Source organism: Neoarius graeffei, chromosome 11 (genome assembly GCF_027579695.1).
Source record: "Neoarius graeffei isolate fNeoGra1 chromosome 11, fNeoGra1.pri, whole genome shotgun sequence".
Classification (NCBI taxonomy): Eukaryota; Metazoa; Chordata; class Actinopteri; order Siluriformes; family Ariidae; genus Neoarius; species Neoarius graeffei.
Window position 1 is genome coordinate 41,323,928 of NC_083579.1, and position 16,354 is coordinate 41,340,281.

Here is a 16,354-nt window from a genome sequence, read left to right on the forward strand (position 1 = left end):
AGAAACAAAGTACTATAATCTAAAACAAAAATGAGCAGTAAACAGAGTTTACTGAGCATCTTGCAGAACCAGACACAATTCTTCTGGAGAATTTGTCACATTTGTTTCTTAATTTTGCAGTAAAACCCAGTAACCTTCATTATGTTTTTGTTTGAAAAGTGTCTCATATGTAATATACTGCTTTTTTTGCTGACATACAAACATTTTTCTGTCACATTTAATTTTGTGTTGGAAAACTCATCTCATCTCATCTCATTATCTGTAGCCGCTTTATCCTTCTACAGGGTCGCAGGCAAGCTGGAGCCTATCCCAGCTGACTACGGGCGAAAGGCGGGGTACACCCTGGACAAGTCGCCAGGTCATCACAGGGCTTGCTGGAAAACTAATGTTTGGAAATCTTTTTTTTTACTGATTCAATAGTGTAAAAGTCTCATCTCATCTCATTATCTCTAGCCGCTTTATCCTGTTCTACAGGGTCGCAGGCAAGCTGGAGCCTATCCCAGCTGACTACGGGCGAAAGGTGGGGTACACCCTGGACAAGTCGCCAGGTCATCACAGGGCTGACACATAGACACAGACAACCATTCACACTCACATTCACACCTACGGTCAATTTAATCACCAGTTAACCTAACCTGCATGTCTTTGGACTGTGGGGGAAACCGGAGCACCCGGAGGAAACCCACGCGGACACGGGGAGAACATGCAAACTCCGCACAGAAAGGCCCTCGCCGGCCACGGGGCTCGAACCCGGACCTTCTTGCTGTGAGGCGACAGTGCTAACCACTACACCACCGTGCCGCCTTAGTGTAAAAGTCATAAAAGAAAAATATATTACAAAGTTTGTACTTAAAAAAAAAACAATAGGGTGCCTAGACTTTAACAGTACCATGATGCATTATTAATGTGATTATTTCTGAGTGTGAAACAAATAGCCACATAATGACACAGTACGTACTGTAGCTCCAGTGTAGCTTTACAGTTCCTAATTTTCATCTAAATACGTACAATCTTACAATAATGATTTACATCACAATGAGCTAGATATGGGAGTGGACCAGAGGTGGAAAAACCCGGGTGCAGAAAGTAAAAACCCTGCCACATTTTCGCTCCAGCCAATTCAATGAACCAGCTGATCCTAATTACCACATCCCCTTAGCCAGGTTGATGAGCTAATTGGTGAAATCACCGGTGTTGAGAGCACAGGCAGAAGGAAAACCGAAGCAGGACTTTTACACTGTCAATCCAGTTTCTCCACCTCTGGAGTGGACACACCCTGGATATGGTGAAAGCCAAGTCCCTTGGCTTGACTGGATGATACAGAGTAGGCTAAGCTGCCTGAGTTCTTCATTATTTCTATGACCTCTCTTCTATGCAACTGCAAGCGAGGTTACTCTCAGTTTTAGAAATGAATTTTAAAAACACAATAGACTTTACAGTACGTGTACTGGTACATTATCCAAAAAGATTACACAATGCTGGAGATGTACAATAATGGATTTGCTTTCACTTTCTATTTCATGTGAAAAAATTTTTTGCTCTGGTAAATCTCGTTATCTCTAGCCGCTTTATCCTGTTCTACAGGGTCGCAGGCAAGCTGGAGCCTATCCCAGCTGACTACGGGTGAAAGGCGGGGTACACCCTGGACAAGTCGCCAAGTCATCACAGGGCTGACACATAGACACAGACAACCATTCACACTCACATTCACACCTACGGTCAATTTAGAGTCACCAGTTAACCTAACCTGCATGTCTTTGGACTGTGGGGGAAACCGGAGCACCCGGAGGAAACCCACGCGGACATGGGGAGAACATGCAAACTCCACACAGAAAGGCCCTCGCCGGCCACGGGGCTCGAACCCAGAACCTTCTTGCTGTGAGGCGACAGCGCTAACCACTACACCACCGTGCCACCCCATCATTATCTCATAAAATTACTCCCCTGTAGGGAAAATCTTAGAATTTAACCCACCAGGGGTGGGTTTCCCAAAAGCATCGTAGCACAAAGATGATTATATGGTAGAACGAGCACCACAATGAACACTTTCTCCATTAGTTTATGCTCTTAGCATTAAGAAACTTTTGGGAAACCCACCCCAGTTTTTTTTTTTTTTTTTAAGATATTGTATCATACAGGTTATCGATTGGGTCAAGCTTACCGATATTCTAGACAATTTTCATTGTTCAAATTGCGTGACATCAAAATAAACAAGCTTACCTGAAAATAATTTTTTTAACCTTGTTGTCTCATAACTGCATCACTAATTCCAAGTATTGTGCAAAACTCTTTACAGTAATGAAATCATAATCATAAAAACACACATACTCCATTATTTGGTTAAATCGCACTGGTTTATTCTGTGGCTAATGTGACAAACCGGTTATATGTGGGCAAAGTCTGTATTGTCAGAAAACACACACTGAAGCATGTATGCACACGCGCGTGCGCACACACACACGGACAAAGATCATCTAAATCATTCAGGCTTCCTATTTGTGGTTGACACAGTAAATGAATATGGATGGAGAAAAAGAAAATAACCTCAGGACAGACTTGACCATTTGTGTCCAAATCTCAGTAGCCTGCATCTATTACATCTGTAGTGCTTGTAATAACTGAACAACCTGCATCCACATGTCCCTTCTTATTTTACTGGAGAATACACCATTAAACTTGGACCACTTTTACCAAATAATTGCCCATGCATGCACGACAGACCTTAGCACACCTCGTTAAAAACCCAAGACAAAAGCATATACCAAAAAAATAATAAAAAAAAAAACATAAGATAATTTTATTTTTCAATATTCACACACAACCCTCACCAACAATTATTAACTGCCCATTAAGCTTCTTTCTTAATGCATTACTTAAGCAATTCACTTAAATTCTAATCAAGTGAGAACCTGATACACTGAACCCACTATATTTAAAGAAAATTAAATATTCTGAATTCATTGATTTGAATATCTTAAAAGGAGGATGTTCAAGATTGACACCTTCACCTGCTTTGTCATTTATTCATAATTCGTTAATAATAGGTTTCACCCATCCAACTGTCCAGAATTTAAAATGGATTTAAAATAAAGCCGAACACAAACTTGCGTTTGCATTCCAGCTGCAATAAGGCCGAGTCGTCATGAGTTCCTCAGTGATGTCTGGCTTCTGTAGCACATCCCTGAGGACCTGGGAAGAGCCAGTATGTGGGAGATAAGAGGCAATAAATTGTCTGACTTGTCTATATTTGCTTGGTTCACTTGAAGAAAATCACTTAATTATATGTTAAACATATTTTACATGGCTGAATAAATAAAAATACTAATACTAACTTTGCTAAATGACTTCACTGTCATGTCTTTAAAGGCAGATAATTATCTCGGTTACTTGCAGCACCAAAGCTGGCCGTTCTACCAATTAACAGAATCAAGACTATTTCATATGCCTTTCAGATTCAGGCATCAAGAACTCAATACACGTTCTTTCATAACTGGAAAAACTATTATTCCTTTCAAACAACTTATTAAGCAAATAAATAGACGAATAGTTTAAGTCATGATAGCAATGATGACTCATCTAAAATCAAACATAGTAAATATGATCACTGTACAAACTGACAAGGAACAAAACTTATGCAAGAGCTGGATGCGACACTAAAATAACTAGCAAGTTATGAAGGAGACCAAAACAATGTTTATTGAACCTTCGACAAAAGTCAAACTTTCCTCTGTTGTTGACGAGATCACAAAATCCATCCGGCGTCCTCTGCGTTTCTGAAGGTTCAGAGAATATAGCGCTTGGCGCACCAGGCACAACATTGACCTGACAGAGACGACTTCCTGTTGGCAGTGACAATACAAAAGTAAAGACTATCCTTATTCCTGGGTTGGGGCCAGTTGAGGCCAGTTGACTTTGGAGGACATGTAAGAATCAAAAGATTTCAGCCGAGTCAAAGGAGCAGCAGCAAGGAGACCGGTGGGAATGGTGGGTACAAGCCGGTGCCTCTTCAGCACAGCATGCCTTCAACTGGACTGCAGATAGCGCTTGGATCAGAAACATCTGATCTCTCAGATATGGGCACTCAAGAGGCAGAGGGGGTCTGTGCTTCTGTGGGCATAGGTTCCTGGACAAAAAAAAAAAAAAAAAGTGTTAAAGAGTGTTCCTAAGATTACCTTCTTTAGTCTCTGACTTGTTTAAGCGCAGGACACAAGCCAGTTAGGCCTTGGTGTATTACGCATGCACCTCCTGTACAAGTCTGGAGACACCAGCTTTTCCAAATGTTTTCATAAACAAGTAATGAACGAGCTCTTCCTTTCAGTCTGCAATTTAGTTTAGCTTTTTTTTTTTCTTTTAAATTACATACAACACCACCCCCTTCCCTTCCAAATGGTTCTCACACAACTACAACCCCGATTCCAAAAAAGTTGGGACCAAGTACAAATTGTAAATAAAAACGGAATGCAATAATTTACAAATCTCAAAAACTGATATTGTATTCACAATAGAACATAGACAACATATCAAATGTCGAAAGTGAGACATTTTGAAGTTTCATGCCAAATATTGGCTCATTTGAAATTTCATGACAGCAACACCTCTCAAAAAAGTTGGGACAGGGGCAATAAGAGGCTGGAAAAGTTAAAGGTACAAAAAAGGAACAGCTGGAGGACCAAATTGCAACTCATTAGTTCAATTGGCAATAGGTCATTAACATGACTGGGTATAAAAAGAGCATCTTGGAGTGGCAGCGGCTCTCAGAAGTAAAGATGGGAAGAGGATCACCAATCCCCCTAATTCTGCGCCGACAAATAGTGGAGCAATATCAGAAAGGAGTTCGACAGTGTAAAATTGCAAAGAGTTTGAACATATCATCATCTACAGTGCATATCATCATCAAAAGATTCAGAGAATCTGGAAGGATCTCTGTGCGTAAGGGTCAAGGCCGGAAAACCATACTGGGTGCCCATGATCTTCGGGCCCTTAGACGGCACTGCATCACATACAGGCATGCTTCTGTATTGGAAATCACAAAATGGGCTCAGGAATATTTCCAGAGAACATTATCTGTGAACACAATTCACCGTGCCATCCGCCGTTGCCAGCTAAAACTCTATAGTTCAAAGAAGAAGCCGTATCTAAACGTGATCCAGAAGCGCAGACGTCTTCTCTGGGCCAAGGCTCATTTAAAATGGACTGTGGCAAAGTGGAAAACTGTTCTGTGCTCAGACGAATCAAAATTTGAAGTTCTTTATGGAAATCAGGGACGCCGTGTCATTCGGACTAAAGAGGAGAAGGACGACCCAAGTTGTTATCAGCGCTCAGTTCAGAAGCCTGCATCTCTGATGGTATGGGGTTGCATTAGTGCATGTGGCATGGGCAGCTTACACATCTGGAAAGACACCATCAATGCTGAAACAGGTTCTAGAGCAACATATGCTCCCATCCAGACGACGTCTCTTTCAGGGAAGACCTTGCATTTTCCAACATGACAATGCCAAACCACATACTGCATCAATTACAGCATCATGGCTGCGTAGAAGAAGGGTCCGGGTACTGAACTGGCCAGCCTGCAGTCCAGATCTTTCACCCATAGAAAACATTTGGCGCATCATAAAACGGAAGATACGACAAAAAAGACCTAAGACAGTTGAGCAACTAGAATCCTACATTAGACAAGAATGGGTTAACATTCCTATCCCTGAACTTGAGCAACTTGTCTCCTCAGTCCCCAGACGTTTACAGACTGTTGTAAAGAGAAAAGGGGATGTCTCACAGTGGTAAACATGGCCTTGTCCCAACTTTTTTGAGATGTGTTGTTGTCATGAAATTTAAAAAATCACCTAATTTTTCTCTTTAAATGATACATTTTCTCAGTTTAAACATTTGATATGCCATCTATGTTCTATTCTGAATAAAATATGGAATTTTGAAACTTCCACATCATTGCATTCCGTTTTTATTTACAATTTGTACTTTGTCCCAACTTTTTTGGAATCGGGGTTGTTAATAAAAATGTCACTTAAAAATATTTTTTAAAAAAAGTGTGAGCAAACTTTTGGAGCATTTTTAAGAACTTTTAATGACATAAAATGGAATGTGTCGTCTTGATTCAAGACCTTCAGACCTCCTTCTGGTCCTCTGGTGGTACAGGTGTGGTGGTTCCTTCCTCGGACGACACCTCCATTTTCTCTTCTTCCGAGCTCTTGGAGGCTTCCACACCGTGCTCGGCCTCCCACTCCTGCAGCACTTCATCCAAATTGAAGCGGCGGCGGTAGTTTACGAAGAAGTTCTTCACCTGAACCACAGACTTGTTGCCGATGACATCGGAAATGGCCTGGAAATCCCTTCCGTATTTCCTTATAGCTGAAAGATCGGAGAGAACAATTTTTTTTTTACTAACTAACTAAAAGAAAAAATATATATAATTTTATAACACCACACACACACGAGGGTAAGTCAAAAAGTTCTAAGACAAATTGAAAAAATTCTTTATTTATGAAAATAACAGCTACTTCTCTACATATCCTCCATTTAATTCTAAATACTTCTGCAAGCCGTGTTTCCATCGGAGAATTCCTTCTTTGTAGAATTCTGGGGGATGCCTTTCACACCTTTTAAAATTATAACATTTCTGTCTTAGAACTTTTTGACTTACCCTCGTGCGTGTGTGTATATAATGCTGTATGTCTACCCAGCACCATTAAATTGTTCTTAATGTCCTCCACAGGATTGCAACAGCTTATTTAAAAAAAAAAGCACAACACTAAATTTTAAGTCGTACTAGTTAAAAATACCCTGCAAATTTACCTTGTACCGCAAGAAGTTGCTCCTCTGTAGTCCAGCGTGTGTTGAATTTCTGACTCACCTTTGAAAACAGTGTGCTTAAATTAGACTTAGAGTTTCATCAAAATCAAAAGCCTCAACATAAACACTGGATCCTTTTATGTGCCACAGCTGTGCCTCAACTTCCACTTTTTAAATTCTTAAGAACAGGAAGAAAACCTGACTTTTCGACATATGGCATATCATTACCTCAGGAGGCCGAAACTCCTCTACCCCTGTATCGAGCGCTTCTCTTAGGGCACTGTTGTTCTGTTTGATGCTCTGGATCTGCAGACAGGTTTCACATAAGCACATATTTAAACACGCACTATGATGCTGAACATATGCTCAGTATGCTAGGTTAAAGTTAAATGAATGTAGACTGGATAGAACAAACCTGTCGTTTAATGGCGATGAGCTCCATGTCCAGCTGCCTGAGAACGCTGGCTGCGGCTGGGCCACTGCTTGACATGGCAGTCACATCACTCTGGTTCAGGTGCATGCCTTTGGGAGGCTTTCTCTTGGCCCGGTGGTGGCTCCTTGGACCTTGTGCTTCCTTTTTAATGTGAGCTGGCTTGTCTGTGAGAGGTGCTGGCTAAAAAGGGGTTCAAAACCTATTAGTTGACTATGGTTTGCAACTGAAGGAAGAAACCACTGAAGGAGGTTAAAAAAAAAAAAAGGTCCTATAAAATCGGAAATTGGCTACTTGTAACTAGCAGCATCGATATCAACATTTGCTATTCGGCAATTTACGCCCATTTTTCTCTCCGTTTAATCAGGAAACCAAATAAAAATGTACTGCTAATTTTCCCCAGCTGGATAAAAATGGACATGATGCTAAAAAGCATGCTGTATAACTGCTACTAATGCATAAGTAAAAGGGCTAGACTATATACGTGAAGAACAGTGAAGAGTCATGACAGTCAAGGCACTGATTTATTTAAATCTGTACTGATACCTTCTGGATAGGTACAGGTTTTGTATCCTGCTTTTCAAGTCCAGATGCACCCTGAGGGAGGAGGGAGGAAAAAAACAAGTGTTTAAAAAAAACCTTCATGATATTTGAAAGGAAAAAAAAAATTGCAAAAGGGATCCAAGGTCAATGACTCAGACAAGTGTGTGCAGGACTGCAAGTTCAACTCCCAGAAATAACGAAAGTGTGGCAAAAAGTCCATTATACTTCATATACAGACAACTTTTTACACACACCTCTTTTTTTTCCTCCTTGTTTGATTCCAATTCTGCGTCAGCTGGAGAGATGCAGCTCGTCTCATCCGCCTCGTCATCACTTAGAAACAAAAACAGAGTAATTTAATTTGATCTTACAGTTGACAAAATGTACCTGGTGAAAGATCAACACTAATAAAAATGAATACTGAAACTGACTGTGTAATTTAATGATGCAGTGATGTCCTGAACCTCACCTACATACTTTAAAGATAATATGAAACAAAAATTTGGAAAAAGGTGGCACTTTGTGCACCAGATTTTCAATGGCTAGTTTTAAAAAAAACAAACAAACAAACAAACAAACAAACAAACAAACAAACCCACCACCCCTGGACATTTTGAAAGAAAGAATCTGATGTAGACGTTAGCTTGCACCAGCATGCATGCATATTATATTTTATATATATATATACACTGTGTGTAAAATATATACTAGTGCATCTCAAAAAAATTAGAATACCATGAAAAAGTTCCTTTTTTTCATAATTTAATTCAAAAAGGTAAACTTTCATATATTCTATATTCATTACATGTAAAGTGAAATATTTAAAGCCTTTTTTGTTTTAATTTTGATGATTATGGCTTATAGCTCATGAACATCAGAAATCCAGTATCTCAAATTATTAGAATATTCCCCAAGATCAATCAAAAAAAGGATTTACAATACAGAAATGTCCAACTTCTGAAAAATATATTCATTTATACACTCAATACTTGGTTGGGGCTCCTTTACCATGAATCACTGTATCAATGCGGTGTGGCATGGAGGTGATCAGTCTGTGGCACTGCTGAGGTGTTATTGAAGCCCAGGTAGCTTTGATAGTGGCCTTCAGCGTATCTGTATTTTTGGGTCGGGTGTTTCTCATCTTCCTCTTGACAATACCCCAAAGATTCTCTATGGGGTTCAGGTCAGGCAAGTTGGCTGGCCAATCAAACACAGTAATATCATGGTCAGCAAACCATTTGGTTGTAGTTTTGGCACTGTGGGTAGGTGCCAAGTCCTGCTGGAAAAGGAAATCAGCATCTCCAAAAAGCTCGTCAGCAGATGGAAGCATGAAGTGCTGTAAAATCCCCTGGTAGATGGCTGTGTTGACTTTGGACTTGATAAAATACAGTGGACCAACACCAGCAGATGACATGGCACCCCAAATCATCACAGACTGTGGAAACTTCACACTGGGCTTCAAACACCTTGGATTCTGTGCCTCTCCACTCTTCCTCCAGACTCTAGAACCATGATTTCCAAATTAAATGCAAAATGTACTTTCATCTGAAAAGAGGACTTTGGACCACTGAGCAACAGTCCATTTCTTTCTCTCCTTAGCTCAGATAAGACACTTCTGAGATTGTCTCTGGCTCAGGAGTAGCTTGATATTAGGAATGCGAAAGTTGTATCCCCTTTCTTGAAGATGTCTGTTCGTGATGGGTCTTGATACACTGACACCAGCCTCAGTCCACTCCTTGTGAAGCTCTCCCAAGTTCTCGAATCAACTTTTCTTGACAATCCTCTCAAGACTGCGGCCATCCCTGTTGCTTGTGCACCTTTTCCAGCCACCCTTTTCAGCAATGACCTTTTGTGGCTTACCCTCCTTGTGGAGGGCATCAGTGATCATCTTCTGGACAACAGTCAAGTCAGCAGTCTTCCCCATGATTGTGTATACTGAACTAGACCGAGAGATACACTGTGTTCATACTGTTTTACTCAAACTCGAAATGAAATATTCTAATATTTTGAGATGGGTTTTTTTTTATGTTTTTGTACTGTATGCCATACTGATTAAAATTAAAATAGAAAAATGCTTGAAACATTTTAGTTTGTGTGTAATGAGTCTATAACATTTTCACTTTCTTAAATAACTGATGGAAAATATTGAACTTTTTCACAATATTCTAATTTTTTTGAGATACACTAGTGTGTGTGTATATATATATATATATATATATATATATATATATATATATATATATTTTTACACACAGACCAGCCACTTTAATAGGAACATTTCTACCTCTTCTCATTTATGAAATTATCCAGTCAGTCAATCATGTGGCAGCAGTGCAATGCATAAAATCATTCACATACAGGTCAAGAGCTTCAGTTAACGTTCACATCAAACGGTAGAACGAGTTAAGAGACATGAAATTGTTCATGAAATTTCTGAATTGCCCAAAACAGTCCCTCTTGCACTAAAAACCATGCCACGGTCACAGAGATCATATTCTTTCCCCCCACTCCTAATCTTCCATGTGAACAAATTTGGTACACCAAAAGGCCTAAAAGACCACTGAAAACAACTGTGATGGATGACAGAAGAATCCTCTCCCTGATGAAGAAAACCTGCTTCAAAACAGTTAGCCAGATCAAGAACAGGTAGGCGCATCTGGTAAGTGTCCTACAGACAGATCAACTTGTACCAGGAGGATGAGAAGAGAAGGCAAAGAAGCAGAATGTTCTGCAATAGCCAAGTCAATCACCTGACCTGAATCTGACAGAGCATGAAATTCACTTGCTGAAGGCGAAACTGAAGGCAAAACGCCCCAAGAACAAGCAGGAACTGAAGACAGCTGCAGTAAAAGCCTGACAGAGCGTTACCACGAAAGAAACCCAGTGTCTGGAAATATCTATGGGTTTCAGACTTCACCCAATTATTGACTGCATAGGATTTGCAACCAAGTATTAAAAATTAATGTTACATAAATGTTAGTTTGTGCAATTACTTGATGTCTATTCAAAAATAAATAAATAAATAAATAAATAAATAACCGGGGGGGGGGGGGGTGTTGATGGGGCACCACATATAAAAAGTGTTTCCTAAAAAAATTATATATATACAAAAAAGTGATTCCTATATCACTCACTCAATTTGGATGTAAATATCCTTAAAATAAAGAAATTCTATACTTTAATTACATTTCAACATTATCCTGTAGTATTATTTTATCCTAAAATAATATCAGTGTCCAAATATTATGTACCCAACTATCTATATGAAAGGCTGACCTCTCCTCACGATCTCGCTTCTGTTTGCGTGCATGCCGATCCATGACACTGGTTTTACTGCGCGTTTTCTTCCAGGAATAATAAAACCGAACAAGGCTTGCAATAGACTTGTCTGGAAGCTGGGGAGAAGGGAAAAAAAAAATTTTTTACAGATCGAGATCATATCAAAGCATTGAACAGGCCATGATTATTCATAGTGTTAGTCATTAACCTGGATAGCAACAAATAAAAATATACTCGCCACCATTACTTCACTTGATTGCCAGGACACTTGGCAGCTACAGACTTTCAATGGAGGCCTAACTAAGAATTACATTTCCCAAGATACAACTTGCATATATTTAATGTTATTCCTAATAAGCGCAGTGTTATAATTGCTTGTGGTGGCTCACCATTTGTTGGATGCGGTGGAAAGTCTTGCCGTGAAAGCTGAAACCCTGTTCAAACAACACTTTGTCCTCTACTGTCCATTCGTCAGGGAAAGGGGTGAAATTGGGCAGGTCTGCTAAAGACTTCTCTATGTTGTGTTTGTGCCAGAAAAGCATTCCCAATGCCTGGTAAGAAGAAATGGTATCATAATATATATGTAAAAATACTTTCTATTTAACTAACAAATCATACAATTTGATAGTAGGCATCTTTCGATTACGTTCATTATGTCTTATATTAAATATAGTTAGTTTTTTTTTTTTTTTTTTTTCTTTTCTTTTTTATCAGACATGTCTGATAAAAAAGAAAAAAAAAAAAAAAACTAACTGATAGTAGGCATGTAACGATATATCGTGCGATGATAAATTTCGATACAAATTTATGTTTCAAATCGACAAATTACAAAAATGAATCGCGATTATCACTAAGCTGCATAATTGCTTAGTTTTTCCCAGCTGTAACTGTTGTAATTGATATCAGTAAATGTACAATAGCATGAAGGCACATGGCTTCACACAAAGCGGAAGCAACACAGCTCTAACGACCCCAAAACACAAAAAAACAGATCTAAAATGGGAAAACAGCTGGTGTGCAATTAACTGTACAAATAGGTTTAACAAGAAATCAGAGCTCTTTATAGAAACTGCTGAAAGCTAAAGAAGAGAGAAGCAAATGGAGGTCGTAAATGTTCATAAAAATTTATGATGAAAAGGCCCATTTGTTACTTTTTTCATTTTTAATAAAAGGAATAATTTAGTTAATAGGTTATTACATTTTACTCCAACCTTTACAAATGTGGGTAAATTATTGTTGGCTGAAAAATGAAACAAAAGTTGTTGTTGTTTTTTTAAACAAAAGGAATATTTAAGTTGATAAAAGAATAGGAAAATAAATGTTGCATTTTTGGTACCAAAATTCTCTTCATTTAATCCCCCCCCCCCCCAAGATATTTTTGGAAAAATCATGAATTGGGTGAATAGTTACAGTGCTCAGCGTAAATGAGTACACCCCCTTTGAAAAGTAACATTTTAAACAGTATCTCCATGAACACAAACAATTTCCAAAATGTTGACAAGACAAAGTTTAATATAACATCTGTTTAACTTATAACGTGAAAGTAAGGTTCATAATATAACTTCGATTACACGTTTTTCAGTTTTACTCAAATTAGGGTGGTGCAAAAATGAGTACACCCCACAACAAAAACTACTACATCTAGTACTTTGTATGGCCTCCATGATTTTTAATGACAGCACTAAGTCTTCTAGGCATGGAACGAACAAGTTGGCGACATTTTGCAACATCAATCTTTTTCCATTCTTCAACAATGACCTCTTTTAGTGACTGGATGCTGGATGGAGAGTGATGCTCAACTTGTCTCTTCAGAATTCCCCATAGGTGTTCGATTGGGTTCAGATCAGGAGACATACTTGGCCACTGAATCACTTTCACCCTGTTCTTCTTCATAAATCCAACAGTGGCCTTAGATGTGCGTTTAGTCATGTTGGAAAAGTGCACAACGACCAAGGGCACGGAGTGATGGTAGCATCTTCTCTTTCAGTATAGAGCAATACATCTGTGAATTCATGATGCCATCAATGAAATGCAGCTCCCCGACACCAGCAGCACTCATGCAGCCCCACATAAGGACACTGCCACCACCATGCTTCACTGTAGGCACCATGCATTTTTCTTTGTATTCCTCACCTTTGCGACGCCATACAGTTTTGAAGCCATCAGTTCCAAAAACATTTATCTTGGTCTCATCACTCCAGAGTATAGAGTCCCAGTAGTCTTCATCTTTGTCAGCATGGGCCCTGGCAAACTCTAGGCGGGCTTTTTTGTGCCTGGGCTTTAGGAGAGGCTTCTTTCGTGGACGGCATCCATGCATGCCATTCCTCTGCAGTGTACGCCGTATTGTCCCATGGGAAATAGTCACCCCAGTTTGGCTTTTTACTTCTTTAGATAACTGCAGTGAACTTGCATGCCGATTTTATTCAAACTTTCTCATCAGAAGACGCTCCTGTCGAGGTGTTAACTTCCATGGATGACCTGGACGTGTCTGTGAGATGGTTGCAGTTCCATCTTTCTTAAATTTTTGTACCACTTTTGCTACAGTATTCTGACTGATAAGTAAAGCTTTGCTGATCTTCTTGTAGCCTTCACCTTTGTGGTGTAAAGAAATTATTTTCTTTGGGGAATTCTGAAGAGACAAGTTGAGCATCACTCTCCATCCAGCATCCAGTCACTAAAAGAGGTCATTGTTGAAGAATGGAAAAAGATTGATGTTGCAAAACGTCGCCAACTTGTTCATTCCATGCCTAGAAGACTTGGTGCCGTCATTAAAAATCATGGAGGCCATACAAAGTACTAGATGTAGTAGTTTTTGTTGAGGGGTGTACTCATTTTTGCACCACCCTAATTTGAGTAAAACTGAAAAATGTGTAATCGAAGTTATATTATGAACCTTACTTTCACGTTATAAGTTAAACAGACATTATATTAAACTTTGTCTTGTCAACATTTTGGAAATTGTTTGTGTTCATGGAGATACTGTTTAAAATGTTACTTTTCAAAGGGGGTGTACTCATTTACGCTCAGCACTGTACTTGCGTATTTGATATGTAGCATGCACACAGGAAATATTAATCTGAATAAGATGGAATAACAAATCTTAAAAATGCACTGAAATACAGAGAATTAAAAAATAAATTAAAAAAAAAAAAAGGAATTTTACCTGCTCCATGTTGTACCCATGTTTCTCTTTGGCTATTGCAATATACTCATCCACTGTTTAAAAACAAAGGGGGGGGGGGGAGACAGAGCAAAATCATCAATTTACAGAGCTGTAGATTATTTATTTAGCATGTAATTCTTTTCCAAAGTCAGCTTTTGTTTCTGATAAATCTGCAAATGTATATCCCATAATGAAAGTTTTGAAAATAATTAAATTTAGACGACAGCACATTAGAATTCTTGAATCTGAACCGCGGGAAGATGTGCATTATTTCTGAACAGCAGCTCTGGCTGTACCACGAACAACAGGTTTATATTAAATGTGCTTGTTCTAATATGTTATTGTCCCTATACACATAAATTAATGCTAATAGTAAAGGGATTTTAAAAATGTGTTGTTTAACAACGTAAAAATTCTAATTGCTGATTTGGTGATGTTCTTTGATAGCAGTCTCAGTAAGTACCGTGTAACAGTCACGGTTAGGGAGGGGTATTGTTAGCATTTTAACTGTATTACTACTGGGCAATTCCATGTAAATGTCAACCTCACCATGCAAAAATAAAGCAACATGTAATACATCAAAACCACTCCCAGAGATATCACCTAGGCCTGTATTTTACAGATGTGAATAAGTTGAACCAATTTGTCACAAGAATTGTTCCCTTCGCCTTAATATGTCAGTCTGTCTTTCTTATAATGTAAAACCCAAACTAAAATCAACTTTGATCGTGTACAATTCTATATTATTGCCACAAGCCACAGAAATGTATGCTAAAATCCACAAAACAGCAAAACAATAGCCATCCTAAATATTATTTAAGAACTTTGATAGTTTTAGCTGATATTTAGAGAGTTTTTCAAAGGGTTATGGTGGTTAAATTGCTGATTTTCTAAACATATGCCATGTCTATTTCAGACGCGTCACATCCATAACGGAATTTCGTCACATCCATAACGCTGACTTTTCCTTCCGAAACTCTGCATGAAATACAAAATATTTTAAACAAAGATTTTTTAATATTCACCTTGGACCCCTCTATCAAATGGATATCTCCATTTCGACATTAGGTTTACAATTTCACAGAGTTTGATAAAAATGTACAGTCACCCAAGAAAAGTGATACTTTTTCTGTCACATCCATAACGCATCTTTTATTGGCATTTTCTGGCATGCCCTAGATGTACTATGGGAATTGTTCTTGTTCTATCACTTCTCCAGTATGGTACAGCTTTAAAATATGCAACACCTGTTTAAATACTGGGAGACAATAAAACATGCACTGGGTCATTTGTTGCCATTTTGAGTTCAAGTGTCACGTCCATAACGCTGGAATTGCTCTGCTACGCTTATTGACACTGCTTATCAAGCTGGTACTTTAACAGTAATCTTAATCAGTACTTTTGTAGCGTATATATGTGGTGGACTTTCGCCAGAGGTTTCAACAGATTGCTTGTGATTCCGGGCTTTCGTGCAAAAGACTCGTTATACTGCTGGCAATGAGCATTGTCAGCATTGACTCTAGTAAAGTGTAATCACACCTTTGAACGTTTAGTTCTCTCTGCCATCAATACTAAGAGCAGGGTCTCTGTGTGTGCGCCGCAGTGTGAGAGGAAAGAGAGAGAGAGAGAGCTGCCCTATGCCCTGCCACACTCTTCTATATTGGGAAGAGCAAAAATCCACCATAGACAAATGTCTTATTCAGAAACTAAAGTTGGTGAGATAAAATGTGCAAGATAACAGTGCGCTCCATTTATGCTGGGAGGATGGGATTTCCGAATCCCCAGTCGGAAATATGAATTGGGATGCCCCCGACATCAGAAAGTCCAACCACAAAATCCAAGATGGCTGCTCTACGCATCAACAAAGTGAAAGCCGTAGCAACATACTGATTACGGGCACTTAATGTCTTATTTGCGTCTCATTAAATCAGTCGTACACACAGTACTATCCAACTTCTATCTGCGAACATGTTGCTACAGTGTTTGCATGCACAAAGTACCATGTAATGCACTGGTAATCCCATCAACTGGGATTGCTAACAAAGGTGAACCTGACTAGAAACGTCTGGTATCGGTTTTCCGACTTCTATACCGGAACGCAGTTAACTCAGGTGTGACGCAATTCCCAGCTCTGG

General features: G+C 39.0%; 1 protein-coding gene across 2 annotated transcripts in view; it reads right to left on the reverse strand.

Moving 5' to 3' along the window:
- Positions 1 to 2,332: 2,332 nt before the first annotated feature.
- The window catches only part of rcor1 (REST corepressor 1), a 36,272-nt gene continuing 22,250 nt past the window's right edge, over positions 2,333 to 16,354 (reverse strand). The window contains exons 4-13 of one of the 2 annotated variants that reach the window (XM_060933932.1): positions 14,220 to 14,272; positions 11,446 to 11,607; positions 11,054 to 11,172; positions 8,032 to 8,110; positions 7,781 to 7,831; positions 7,220 to 7,417; positions 7,033 to 7,110; positions 6,808 to 6,865; positions 6,125 to 6,363; positions 2,333 to 4,123 (exon numbers count right to left, since the gene is read on the reverse strand). In XM_060933932.1, coding sequence (XP_060789915.1) covers positions 4,082 to 4,123; positions 6,125 to 6,363; positions 6,808 to 6,865; positions 7,033 to 7,110; positions 7,220 to 7,417; positions 7,781 to 7,831; positions 8,032 to 8,110; positions 11,054 to 11,172; positions 11,446 to 11,607; positions 14,220 to 14,272 — 1,079 coding nt within the window. In that variant the 3' untranslated portion in view covers positions 2,333 to 4,081. Of the gene's footprint in view, positions 4,124 to 6,116; positions 6,364 to 6,807; positions 6,866 to 7,032; positions 7,111 to 7,219; positions 7,418 to 7,780; positions 7,832 to 8,031; positions 8,111 to 11,053; positions 11,173 to 11,445; positions 11,608 to 14,219; positions 14,273 to 16,354 lie in introns of both variants that reach the window. The other variant, XM_060933933.1, reaches the window with a different exon arrangement.